General features: G+C 50.8%; 1 protein-coding gene across 1 annotated transcript; it reads right to left on the minus strand.

Annotated features, from left to right (window-relative positions):
- Window positions 1-388: 388 nt before the first annotated feature.
- On the minus strand, window positions 389-2,813 carry LOC147965215 (uncharacterized). Its single transcript, XM_087530348.1, has 4 exons — window positions 2,305-2,813; window positions 2,093-2,228; window positions 1,602-1,748; window positions 389-454 (listed from the first exon to the last, which is right to left on the minus strand). The coding sequence occupies exons 1-4, from the start codon at window positions 2,811-2,813 to the stop codon at window positions 389-391; spliced, it is 858 nt and encodes a 285-aa protein (XP_087386474.1).
- Window positions 2,814-13,012: the final 10,199 nt, after the last annotated feature.

The raw sequence follows: 13,012 nt of genomic DNA on the forward strand, positions 1-13,012 counted from the left end.
CAAGTATGACGGTGACGCGACCCTCTATGCGAGGGTGTTTCGAGAAGATGGTCGCTGCGTCGGGTGCTGCCCTGAGGTCAACGACGGAGAGGAGGTGCTCGGCCTTGGCGATGGTGGTGATGAGGATGAGGGTGAACCCGCCCTTGGGGCTGACCACGTCTCGTCCATCTACAGCGGCTCTTCCTCATGTGACAGCTCCAGCAGCGGTGGTTACGACCAGCCGCCGCGCCCGCTTCGAAGGTGGCAATGGGTCGTCTCGTCGCCATGCCTCCGTGAAGCGCGAGAAGGGGTCTGGCTGTAGGGGCACGTGCTGCCCTCGTGGATCACTGTAGGGGCACATGCTGCTTTTATTTCATTCTTCTTTTCCTTCCTGTACTGAGAGTGACAACTATGGGGCCCTGCGGGGGCGCGCAACAACTTTGATTTCCAAATTGTTGTGCCATGCTTGCCATTCCTGCGTCGCGTTGCGACATTCATGTTTCATATAGGTACGTAAGAAAAACTTAGCTTGACGCGCTTGGAGCGGTTTCCGCCTTGCGAGGCACACATTTCTCGGTGCCTGGTAAGGAGGGACTACAAAAATTTGTCAGGAGATCCAAGCCCTGGTCACCGGCGCCGCTGGCCATAGCCCAGCGCTTCATATCGCGGTACCCGTGGGGCACGGATTGAGAGAGGTGTGCCAGCTTGCGGGCTCGAACGAGGGTGCCTCACAAAAACAGAAGAAGGAAGCACACGAGGGTACCTGTCCAGCCCCCTCGCGAGGGACGCGCGAGAGAGTACTGGTCGACCAAAGAAATGAAGGCAGAAAGCGACAGGACGAGACCAGCAAGAGACACTAGAAAGCAAATTCCAATTAAAAGAGGGGCGAGCCAACTTCATAAAGCAAATGAAAAGCCGCGCCCGGCACCTAGTCTAGTCTTCATGTCTTCTCACCAGTGCGGAGCTAAGTGCTGCCACTAAGACGTGGAAGGGAGCCCCCGAGGCCAAAGGGCGGTACTCCTGAGACTCCGGGGCGTGTACAGCCCCACTCATTATTACGTGAGAGTGTCACGAGTGGAGACCTTCATAGGCACTGGGCCTTCTTCACATGCGCTAGGCCTTTCTTCACATGTGTTGGGCCTTTCTTCATAGGCGTTGGGCCTTTCTTCATGGGTAGAACTTCTGGAGGTGCTGGATATTCCAGGCGTTCTAGATGGGTACCCCGTCCCGTGACTCCAGGAGCGCAGCGCCAGGCCTGGAGACATGGACGACCTTGAACCGGCCCTCCCACATGGGTGAGAGCTTATGCAGCCCTTCCCTGGAGAGCACCCGCCTTAGGACGAGGTCACCCACCTCGAGCGTCCTGGAGCGGACGTTGCGACAGTGGTACCGCCGCAGCGCCTGCTGGTATCTTGCCGCCCATAGTGCAACTTCACGGCGGCGTTCCCCCCACCCAGCACGAGGTCCATCCCCCGCGTGGCGTCCTGCTGCATCTCATTAAATGCCAGGACCCGTGCGGAGCGATGCTTGACCTCATGAGGGAGGACTGCTTCTGCTCCGTAGACGATGAAGAACAGGGTCTCGCCCGTGGGCTTGGTGGAGGTGGTGCAGATGGACCATACCACGGACTGCAGCTCGTCGTGCCAGCCCCTGCCGCGGGCTTCGAGTTTCTTCTTGAATGTCCTGGTCTTGAGGCCTCTCAGGACTTCCGTGTTGGCGCTTTCATCTTGGCCATTGCTCTGGGGGTGCGCCACTGAAGCGTAGCAAATCTGCGTTCCAAGGTTAGTGTAGTACGTTTTGAAGAGATTACTGGTGAACTACAAGCCATTATCGGTGATGATGCGGTTGGGGACCCCAAAACGGCTCACGAGGCCCTTGATGAACTTGACTGCAGAGCCAGCTGGGATTGTGCGGACGGCTTCCACCTCCGCCCACTTGGTGAACTTGTCAATGGCAACGTAGAGGTATCGGTAGCCCCCAGGCACTCAAGGGAATGGGCCCAGGATGTCCAGTCCCCAGACCGCGAATGGCCATGAGAGTGGAATGGTCTAGAGGCCCTGAGCTGGCCGATGGATTTGCTTGCGTCGAATTGGCAGGCCTCGCAGGACCTCACCAGCTCATCTGCGTCGTTGAGCGCCGTAGGCCAGTAGAATCTGCCGTGGAATGCCTTGCCGACGAGGGTTTGTGACGACAAGTGGTCCCCGCATTCCCCGCCGTGTATGTTGGCTAGCAGCTCCTTCCCCTGTTCCCTGGAGATGCAATGAAACGTCATTTCACCGCTTCCTCTATAACTCACCGTCCTAGATGCACTATGCCGTGGCTTGCCGGGCCACACGCTCCGCGTCTCCCTCCTTCTCCGGCAGCGTCCCTTGCGTCTGGTATTCCTTGAATTCCTTGGTCCAACATCCCTCCTGAGGTTCGAGCGCGAAGAGTAGACGTGCTCCCGAAGTCAGGCCACAGACTGGGGCTCTCGTGGCAGGTGGCTGTGGGAGCTCCTCCCGAGGCTGCACTATCCTTGAAAGCGATGGTGTCGCCGACGGCTTGAAGAGCTTCTCCCCGAAGACGCCAGGCTCTTGGGGCTGTCGCTTGGATGCCCTTCTGGAGATGTGGTCGGCTTCCTTGTTGGTTCCCCGGGGCACGTGGTGCAACTCCAAGCCTAGGAACTGCTTCTCCATCTTGCGTACCTCTATGAGGTATGCCTCCATGTGTTCATCCTTCGGCTCGTATACCTTGTTGTAGAAGTTGATGAGGAGATGTGAGTCGCCCCTAATGGTGAGACGCTTCACCCCCAGTGCCGTCGTAGCCTTCAGGCTGGCTATGAGGCCTTTATACATTGCAATGTTGTTGGAGACCTTCTCGCCCTACTGGAAGCAGAGCTGCACGGCATAGTAGAGCTTGTCCTGAGTGGGCGCGATGAGCACTACTCCAGCCCCCGCGCCTTGGCGCGTGAAGGCACCATCGAAATACATGACCTAGCCGTCGGGCGCCTCACTTCCCGGCGAGAGGGACCGGTTCTCGCCTATCTCAAGGGTCGGGGCGTCTGTCCATTCTGCCACGAAATTGGCGAGCGTGGCTCCCTTGATGACCCTGGTGGGGCTGAACTCCAACTAGAATGCCTGCAGCTCGATGTTCCACTCAGCGACCCTCCCAGCGGAGTTGGAGCTCCTGAGCACCCTCTCCAGTGGGTAGGCCGAGATGAACTTGATGGGGTGGCCTTGAAAGTAGTGTCGCAGCTTTTTTGAGGCCACCAGGAGCTCGAGTAGGAGCTTCTGAGGCATGGGGTACCGTGCTCTTACATCCCGCAACACCGTGCTGACGAAGTATACCGGGTGCTCGACGAGGGTAGGCACGCTGATGACGCTTGCGCCTTCTGGGAGTTGGGGTGCCTCCTGAGGTGGTGGAGCCCCAAAGCTTGATCGCTTGTCGGGGCCTTTGCAGGTTCGGGGGCATCGTCCTGCTGAGCTTGATCCTCTGCTGTCACTGCTGCGGCCCTTGCGGCTCCCTCCTGGTCTTGCGTCGCCTTTGCTAGGGGCGTAGCTCGGCGCGATGTGCCCTTGGCTTGGTGTTCTTCCTAAACCGCCACTAGAGCCGCGCTGGCGGAGTGGGGAGTGGCGGCACGGGAAAGCACTAGGGGCTCGAGAGGTCGCGGCGCCACCATCACTGGAGGGCTGGTCAGGTATCTCTTGAGGTCTTGAAATGCTCGGTCGGCCTCTGGGTCCACTCGAATGGGCCCTTCTTCTTCATCAGCTTGAAGAAGGGTAGGGCGCGCTCTCCCAGCTTGGAAATGAAGCATCCCAACGCAGTCACCCGTCCAGCAAGCTTCTGCATTTCCTTCAAGCTCTACGGTGGGCTCATGTCTTCAATGGCCTTGACCTTCTCCGGGTTTGCCTCGATCCACCTGTGGGACACAAGGAAGCCCAGCAGCTTGACGGAAGGGATGCCAAACATGCACTTCTCCGGGTTGAGTCGCAAGTCCACCTGGCGGAGGCTTTCAAAGGTCTCCTCCAGGTCTCGGATCAATGCTCTCGCCTCTTGAGACTTCACCACGATGTCGTCGACGTAGGCTTCAGCGTTCCTCCCGAGCTGCAGACCCAAGGCGATGTGCATGAGCCGCTGGAAGGTTGTGCCTGCATTGTGCAGCCCGAAAGGCATGCAAGTGTAGCAGTATACCCTACACGGGGTTAGGAAGGCTATCTTCTCCACATCTTCTACCGCCATCTTGATCTGGTGATATCCTGAGAACGCATCCAGGAAGCATAACAAGTCGCACTCGGCAGTGGAGTCGACGATCTGGTCGATGCGTGGAAGGGGGAACGGATCTTGGGGGTACGCTTTGTTGAGGTTGGTGAAGTCAACGCACATTCGCTCCTTCCCGCCTTTCTTGCGCACGACGACGGGGTTTGCTAGCCACTCGGGGTACCGAACCTCGCGAATGACACCCGCAGCCTCCAACTTGTGGGTCTCTTGGACGATGAAAGCTTGCTTCTCCGTGGACTGCCACCCTGCCTTCTGCTTTACGGGGCGTACGTTGGGGCACACCTTCAGGTGGTGCTCTATCACCCCTCTTGGGACCCCTACTAGGTTCGTGCTCCCAAGCGAACACTTCCTTGTTTGCGCGCAAGAACTTCACTAGCGCCTACTCCTTATCCGGCTCAAGGTTGGCGCCTATGGTAAAGGTTGCCCCCGACGACCCGTCCTCCTCGACTGGCACTTTCTTGGTTTCTGCCTTGTCTTGTGTGAACAAACTGCTTCTTCTTGGTTGGTGCAGCTCCCTTGGCCTTGGAGGTATCCGCGCTGGCGGGTTGTGCTGTCGTGGTGGTCTTGAGGGCGAGCTTGAGCATCATCAAGGCTTCCTTGGTGTCCCCAACTACCGTGAGGACACTCTTGCTCCTGGGCATCTTCATGAGGTTTTAAGCCAGATGGGTCACCGCCATGAACTGAGCCAGGCCCGGGTACCCAAGGATGGCGTTGTACAGGAGGCCGATGTGGGCGATGTTGAAGTCTACCAGCTTGGTGCGGTAGTTGTCACGTGTGCCGAAGGTCATAGGGAGGCGGATCTGCCCCAAGGAGCGGGCGGAGCCTCCTCCCACCCCTGAGAAAGGCTTGCTTGGGTGGAGCCACTCGAGCGGTACGTGAAGAAGGCTGAAGGCCTCGACGGAGAGCACGTTGAGGTCGGCACCACCGTTGATGAGCATCTTGGTGATGGACACGTGGCAGATGGTGGGCGTGCAAAGCATTGGGAGCGCTCCCGAGCCGACGGTGGAGATGAGATGATCCCCTGAGTCCAAGGTGAGGCCGGCCTCGGGGGCGGCCTAGCACGGCGGAGCCCCCGGGAGCTTGTAAGTAGCACCAATCTGGCGAAAGAACGGCTTGACATGACGATCCAAGGGTGGTGCTTGTGAGCCGCTGAGGAGGGCCACAACCGCGTGGTGCGCCGGCGTTTTGTAGCACGCAATGAAGAGGCCGCGCAACTCCTCCCAGGATGCCACCGTGGATCCGGGGATGTTGAGCAGCCAGGCGCATGGTGCGCTAGTGAGGGCCAAGGGAAGCCAGTTGGCCATGACCTTGTCTTCGCCCCCGACCTTAAGGACTGCCTCCTCATACGCCAGTAGGAAAGCCGACGGGTCCGACGCGCCATCGTAGCGCGGCGGCATCTCTGCCTTGAACTTGGGTGGCCAATGCAGCTGCCGCAATGCGGGAGCAAGGGCTCGGAGCCCCCAGGCGTCACTGTGGGCACCCGTAGATCTAGCCGAAGGGCAGCGCCAGCCATGGAGAATGGGATGAAGATGGTGGAGCGCGAATCGATGGTAGAAAAACTCCGGTGCACCCTTACCTAGAGTGCCAAATGTCGGATTTCGGGTTCCGACAAAACCCTTAAGGTTCAAACACTAGTCTGCGCGCGAAGATCTCTCACTCCCTGATCACGCCCCCAGACACTTCGCGATCTCTAGGCTAGGCACACAAACTCGCAACACATGAGACACAAGGTTTATACTTGTTCGGGCCACCGTTGTGGTGTAATACCCTACTCCAGTGTGGTGGTAGTGGATTGCCTCTTGGGCTGAGGATGAATAGTACAAGGGGAAGAACAGCCTCCTGAGGAGAGGTACTCTTGTTCTTGGCGAACTTGTGGTTGTGAGGATGGATTGGGTCTAGTCCAAGCTGAGATGGCTGAGGCTCTCCTCCCCTCTCTCTCTCTTCCTACTGTGGTGGCTAATCCTATTTATAGAGGCCCTGGTCCTCTTCCCAAATATATAGCGGGAAGGGATGCCACAACGGCTAATTCGAAAGGGGACGACTAGTACAGCTTATCCTTACAAAAGTAGTCTTCTCCTGCCAAAGGCTCTGGTGGTGACGCCGTCTTCGGCTCCACGGTGACCTCCGTCTTGCCATCCTGCTAGTGTTGGTCTCGTTGCACCGATATGGAATCCTTTGCTTGACGCCTCGGTACTCTTCGTCTGCGGTTGCCTCCTTAGCATCAAAGTGGAAACAAGGACACTGTGCCCGCTGGCGCCAGCCTGGAACCCGCCTGGCCTTGGTCATCATGGCTCACGTCACTTGAACCTCACGAGGTTTGCCTTGCCTTGATCTCTCCGCCCCTCACGAGCCAGCCTAGTGAGGCTGCTCCCGAGGAGGTCTTGTGTCATTCGCCTTGCGAGGGTCTTGTAGGCTTGTTGGTGAAGATGGGCCGTACGCGCCAGCTTGCAGAGCCACACTATGGAGCGCAGGCAGGCAAGTCTGAGGACCCCCGTTCCCAGAACCCCGACACACCCCTTGCCTGGTGTGCCTTTCCCTGAGCTCCCTCCTTTTGTTGTCCCTCCCTTTCCTGCCATGGGATGGAACGAACTTCCACCACCCCCTCCTGAACAACTAGACATGGGAGACAATTACTGGGGCAATGCTTTCTGGGGGGAGGATGATGAGGTAGCTCATGATGATGTGGAGGTGGTGTAGGACACCATGGTTCTTGACCTCTCTGATGATCTATCTATGTCTGTGGAGCAACACATTCAGCCAAACTTTGTGCTTGTGTTTGATGTGGAATAGCAAGTTGAGCCTGAAGTTGTTAATGAGCAACCTGTAGTTGTGGAGCCTATTTACAATCCTGATGACTGGGCCATGGTGGCTTATCACCCTCCTGTACCTGATGAGTGGGCTGTTGAGAACTAGCTAAGATTTTTGCTATGGATGAGGCTCCACTGATGATTTCCTCGAAAGATGTTGGTAAAGTTTTCTGTGGGCCTGAGTTGCCACCAAAAATGGTATTCAGAAGGAATTTTGAGGCCATCCTACACTCTGACACCATCTTTGAGCTCCCTAGGTCCATACAGGTGCTACCACTTCAGTCTGTGCTGCTTTCCAAGAGAAGCTGGGACTTGGCCTTTGATGTGCCAAGATTGACATATGGCTCTTCTGATTAGGAGCATAGACCTGTAGCAAGGGCTCTTTTTCCTGCTTTGATTACTAAATCTTCTATTGGTGGGGCACAACAGTCTTTTGAATTGAATGAGCTCATCTCCTCTTCAGTTGTAGCTGATGTTAGTTCTACAAAGGAGCAGAGAAAGATCAGAAGGCCCAGGAAGACATTGGCACCAACTCCTATTGTGGAGACTTCACTTAGAAGGTGCACTCGTGGGTCTTTGCAGAGAGATGGATTCAAACCAATCTTTCAGGAGTTACCTATGCAGTCCAAGAGGAGGAAGCCTAATTCCAAGCCTTTCTCTGTTGTAGTGTTGAGAACATGCAGGAGGAGCTAGTTGATAATCTTCCACCTCCAACTCCTATCAGCCAGCTACAACAGATTGGCCATGATCTTGGCATTGTTGATGACCAAATCACTGTGGAGAAGCTTATGGATGATCCCTCTAATCCCACTAAAAATGGTGCTAATGTGTAGTTACCAGCTAGTTAGAGGGGGGTGGAACGTGTCTTATTTTGTTCTTTAGTTGACATGGCTTTGGTCTTTTGTTGTTCCCTATAATAATCTATGTGTGTCATGCTGGACATATGTTACTGTTATCTTTGGTGGCATTAAGTGTCATCACACTTTATTCTCTACTCATATTTTTTAATGAGTAATGCATGTAAGAACTGGAGTGTATAGTGTTGGAATGTTAGGGGTTTGAATTCTGGTGCTAGGCAAAGGGCTGTCTTGCAGAAGCTGGATGAGAGTCAATGTGCTATTGCCTGCTTTCAAGAGACCAAATGTGATTCATTTGATTTCAGGTCTATTAGATCTTTCTGCCTAAAAGATTTGATAGTTTTGCTTTCTCTCCCTCTGAGGCTGCTTCTGGGGGCATTTTGATTGTGTGTAATTCATCTATTTTTTGGGGCACTGTGATTGAGATTCAACCTTTTGCAGTCATAGTACAGTTCATTTCCAAGCAGAATAATGAGCAATGGTCCTAAATCTCTGTTTATGGCCCTTGCCATGGGGAAGCTAGGGATAAATTTGTCAGCTGGTTATACAATTTGCAAATTCCTATGGGTGAAAATTGGCTAGTGGTTGGTGATTTTAATTTCATAAGATCACTTGATAATAGAAATTTGCCTCGGTGTGATTTGAATGATATTTTCATTTTCAATGAAATCATAGCTCACCTAGGTTTGCTGTAACTACCTCTTAAGGGAAGATCTTATACCTGGTCTAATATGCAAGACAATCCCTTATTGGAACAGCTGGATTGGTTTTTTACATCTGTTGATTGGATACCATCATACACTATGACTGAAGTTTTGGCCCTGGACAGAACTGCTTCTAACCATGTACCTTGTGTGGTGACAATCAAGACTTCTATTACCAAATATAAAATCTTTAGGTTTGAAAATTATTGGGTTGAGCTTGAGGGGTTTATGGAATGTCTTAAACAATCATGGCAGAAACCTTCTCACAAATCTCATATTACTGCACAAATTGCTGACAAGTTCAAGAGCTTAAGAGGGGCTCTTAAGAAATGGCAAATGAATATCTCCAAGATGAATGCTTTGATCTCTAAATGTAATGAGGTAATTGTTTGTCTTGATGGTTTAGAGGAGATCAGGCCTCTGTTTAGACCTGAATTTAATTTTAGGAAGGTGGTCAAATTGCATGTGGAAAAGCTATTACACCTTCAATTCATATATTGGGAGCAGACGTGTACAATCAGGTATATTAAGCTTGGTGGGGAGAAGACTAATTTTTTTCATGATATGGCCACTGAAGGACATAGAAGAAATTCCATTGCTTCCTTGAAAGACACTGATGGGCCAGTGGTTTCTTAGCATTCTCAGATGGAGGGCATTATATGGAATTGTTTTAAGAATAGAATGCGAGTTTCTGCTGGAATTTTCATGGGCTTTGACCTCAGTACTTTGCTTCAGCCAATTGAGGGGCTATATTTTCTTACAGAGGCTTTTACAAAAGAGGAAATGGTTGACACTGTCAGTCATCTTCCCATTGACAAAGCCCCTGGACCAGATGGCTTTAATGGGTTATTCCTCAAAAAATGCTGGCACATTATTTGTCAAGACTTCTATGATTTGGCTGAAGCTTTTCATAGGGGAACTGCAAGTTTCGAAAACATTAATGGTTCTTATATCACCTTGATCCCAAAGAAGTTGGTGCCTGAAGGGGTTGGGGATTATAGGCCAATTTCCTTGACTGGGATGGGCCTCAAGTTTTTGTCGAAGATGGCTACCAATAGATTTCAAAAGATTATTATGGAATGTATACATAAGAATCAATATGGTTTTATTAAGAGCAGAACTATTCAGGATTGTATTGGGTGGTCCCTTGAATATTTGCACCAATGGCATCAGTCAAAGATACCTATAGTAATTCTTAAATTGGATTTTGAAAAGGCCTTTGACTTAGTTGAACATGAAGTTATCTTGTAGACTCAAATTTAAGGGCTTTAACCAGAAATGGATTTCCTGGGTCAAGTAGTTGTTATCCACTGGAACATCATCAGTTCTTTGGAATGGAGTACCTGGAAGGCAATTTCTCTGTAAAAAGGGTGTTAGACAAGGAGATTGTCTCTCAGCTTTGCTATTTGTTATTGCTGCTGACCTTTTGCAAACAGTGGTGAATGATATGTTCCGAAGGGGAATTTTAATGTTGCCAATACCATGTCATGACCAGGATTATCCCATAGTGCAATATGCTAATGATACTCTTATTATCTTACTAGCAGATAAACCCCAAATTCTGGCCCTTAAGGACAAGCTTCAGGTTTTCTCAACATCAACTGGGTTAGTTGTCAACTATCATAAGTCTTCTATGGTGCCCATAAATGTTGATGAAGATACCACCATTGGTTTGGCTACTACTTTTGGTTGTCAAGTGGGCAAAATGCCTTTCACTTATCTTGGTCTCCCTGCTGGCACTACCAGGCCCAAAATGGTGAATTTCATGCCCCTTGTTGACTATTTGGAGAGAAGAATGACAGCTAGTTCTTCTTTCCTAAATCAAGGGGAAAGGCTTCAGTTTTTGAATTCTGCTCTGTCCTCCATGCCCATCTTCTATCTTGGTAGCCTGCTTGCTCCTTCAGGAATTTTAAAACAATTGGATAGAATTCAAAGGCAGTGCTTATGGAGAAAGCATAGGGATGAGCCCTCGCCATCCTTGGCAGCTTGGGACCTCATTTGTAGGCCTAAAAATAAAGGTGGATTGGGAATCCTTAACCTGGGTTTACAGAACATGGCTCTTTTGCTCAAACACTTGCACAAATTCCTAAATAGGGTGGATCTGCCATGGTCTCCCTTATTTCGGATACATATTACCATTCTTCTGTACCTCAGGGGACTGATATTTGTGGTTCTTTTTGGTAGAAAGATACTTGTAAACTGCTGGATCATTTTAGGAACACAACTCGGGTTCAAATTAATTCTGGGAATTCAGATTTGTTCTGGTCTGATAACTAGAAGATTGGTGACTCACTTGGCCCCTTACAAACAAGGTTTCCTAGGCTCTTTTCCTATGTGAAAGATCCCTGGATTCCTGTTTATGAAGTTTTCCAATCACAGGAAATGATCTGTATGTTCCATTTGCCTTTGTCTGCACAGGCATACCAGGAATTTCTGGCAGTGCAGAATTTGATGGCCTCTTGTAGCAGGGAAGTGGATGCAAATGATATTTAGTACTGGCAGGGGACATGTAATTCTTTCAATCCCAAGTTGTTCTACTCATTCATGCATTCAAACATGTCTTTCAATCCTCTCCTACTGTGGATATGGAAATCTTCTTGCACAATGAAAATAAAAGTATTTGCCTGGATGTTAATTATGGATAGGCTCAACACTAAAGATATGGTCGAAAGAAGGCATTGGCATTTTGATGATGGTGTTAATTGTCTGCTCTGTCCTTTGAGGACACGTGAGACCAGGAATCACTTGTTCTTTGAATGTAATTTTAGTGTGAGAACATGGAATTATCTTCAAGTTTACTAGACACCTAGGGATGACATGTCTTCTATTGTTCTGCAAGCTTAGCAGCGCTTTGCAAAACCTTTCTTTACTGAGGTTGTTTTTGTTGCTTGCTAGAACATTTGGATAATCGGGAATGCAAGGATGTTCATACATGAGAGGCAGAGTTTTAACAAATGGAGGAGTGATTTCATTCATTATATTACACTCATGCAACATAGAATCAAGGCCAAATATAAGGATGAGCTGCTAAGATGGATATCATTTCTACCTCCATGAGGTTTTGTATACTAGCTGCTAAGTTTTTGTTCTTTTATTCCTTTCTGATTACCCCTTGTAATCCATGTACATTGTATACTTTTTATTATGAATAAAAGTTGATTGCTGTGGGGGGTTTTCCCTACAGTCACCAGTCAAAAAAAGATAGCTGGCTAGCCCGTAGAATAATAACGCAAGAGAACCTGGCACCTCTGAAGCCAGAAATAGCAACGACAAGCCCCGACGCAACAGACACAAGCGTCAAAACATTGGTGACAATGCCGATGACACGACAGTCAACGGCGGATTCAGTGGCTCTAAGTACGGCCAGCGGAAGAAGCCATTTAAAAGAAACTATCTGGTACCATCAAGCTTGGAACGCATACTCGACCGTCCATGTTAGATCCACGGCACCCCCGATAAACCAGCCAATCATACCAACATAAGCTGTTGGGTCTTTAAACAGGCCGGTAAGTTAAATACCGACAACAAGGAGAAGGGGTTGCAAAGTGAGGAGGATGACGAGGAGTCCCGCCCGCCGAACACCGGGGGATAGAAGAAGTCGCCCCTCCAAGTTAAAACGGTGAGCATGATATATGTTACCCATATCCCCAAGAGGGGTCTCAAACGCGTGCTCAGGGACGTCTACGCGATAGAGCTAGTCGCCCCAAAATTTAACCCATGGTCATCCTGCCCGATCACCTTCGATCGCAGGGACCACCCGACCAATATCCGTCATGGCGGTTCATCCGCACTGGTCCCCGACCCAATCATTGATGGTTTCTCCCTCACGCGAGTCCTCATGGACGGTGGCAGCAGTCTTAACCTGCTCTATCAGGATACAGTCCGCAGGATGGGCATTGATCTATTGACACACGAACACATCACGTGTACCCTCGACGCCGGCGGTGATGCACCGCAGCTCACGTCGAAGGTGACCCGACCAACAACATGATACGCAAGACAGTCAGCGGGCGCTTTTGAAGACCCGAAACCCCATACGCCCGGGAGGGACCCCATCAGGGAGTGCGGCGGCTATGGGCTGCCCTAGGTCGATTCGCTTGACCCTAGAGCCTTGTGGATCGTTGCCCTCCAACGCGAAGAACAAACGAATAACGAGAAAGAAAGATAAAAGGCTAGGGGATAAAGATAGATGAACACAAAAGTGTAATATATTGATTGGTTCGATTGGTGTTGTTTAATCGGCCATCACCTCCAACATATATAAGAGGCGGCTGGACTTCCCGTAAAAGCAAAGGATTCATCTAGGCTTTCCTTACAAAAAATTACATCAATTCACGTCCTAGAGTCCTAATTCTATTACAACTCGGATTCAGTCTAAATCTGGCCCAACTTCTGTCTTCCTCCATGC

Source organism: Triticum urartu, chromosome 6A (assembly GCF_056163025.1).
Source record: "Triticum urartu cultivar PI428250 chromosome 6A, HENAU_Tu73, whole genome shotgun sequence".
NCBI lineage: Eukaryota > Viridiplantae > Streptophyta > Magnoliopsida > Poales > Poaceae > Triticum > Triticum urartu.

What these genes read in the sequence shown, in the direction of transcription:
- LOC147965215 (XM_087530348.1), bottom strand. Translation starts at nt 2,813, where the DNA reads ATGTATAAAGGCCTCATAGCCAGCCTGAAGGCTACGACGGCACTGGGG. An exon ending in TCAACGACGCAGATGAGCTG is followed by an intron (nt 1,749 to 2,092) that starts GTGAGGTCCTGC and finishes CTTGGAACGCAG; the next exon opens with ATTTGCTACGCTTCAGTGGC. An exon ending in ACGACGAGCTGCAGTCCGTG is followed by an intron (nt 455 to 1,601) that starts GTATGGTCCATC and finishes AACGCGACGCAG; the next exon opens with GAATGGCAAGCATGGCACAA.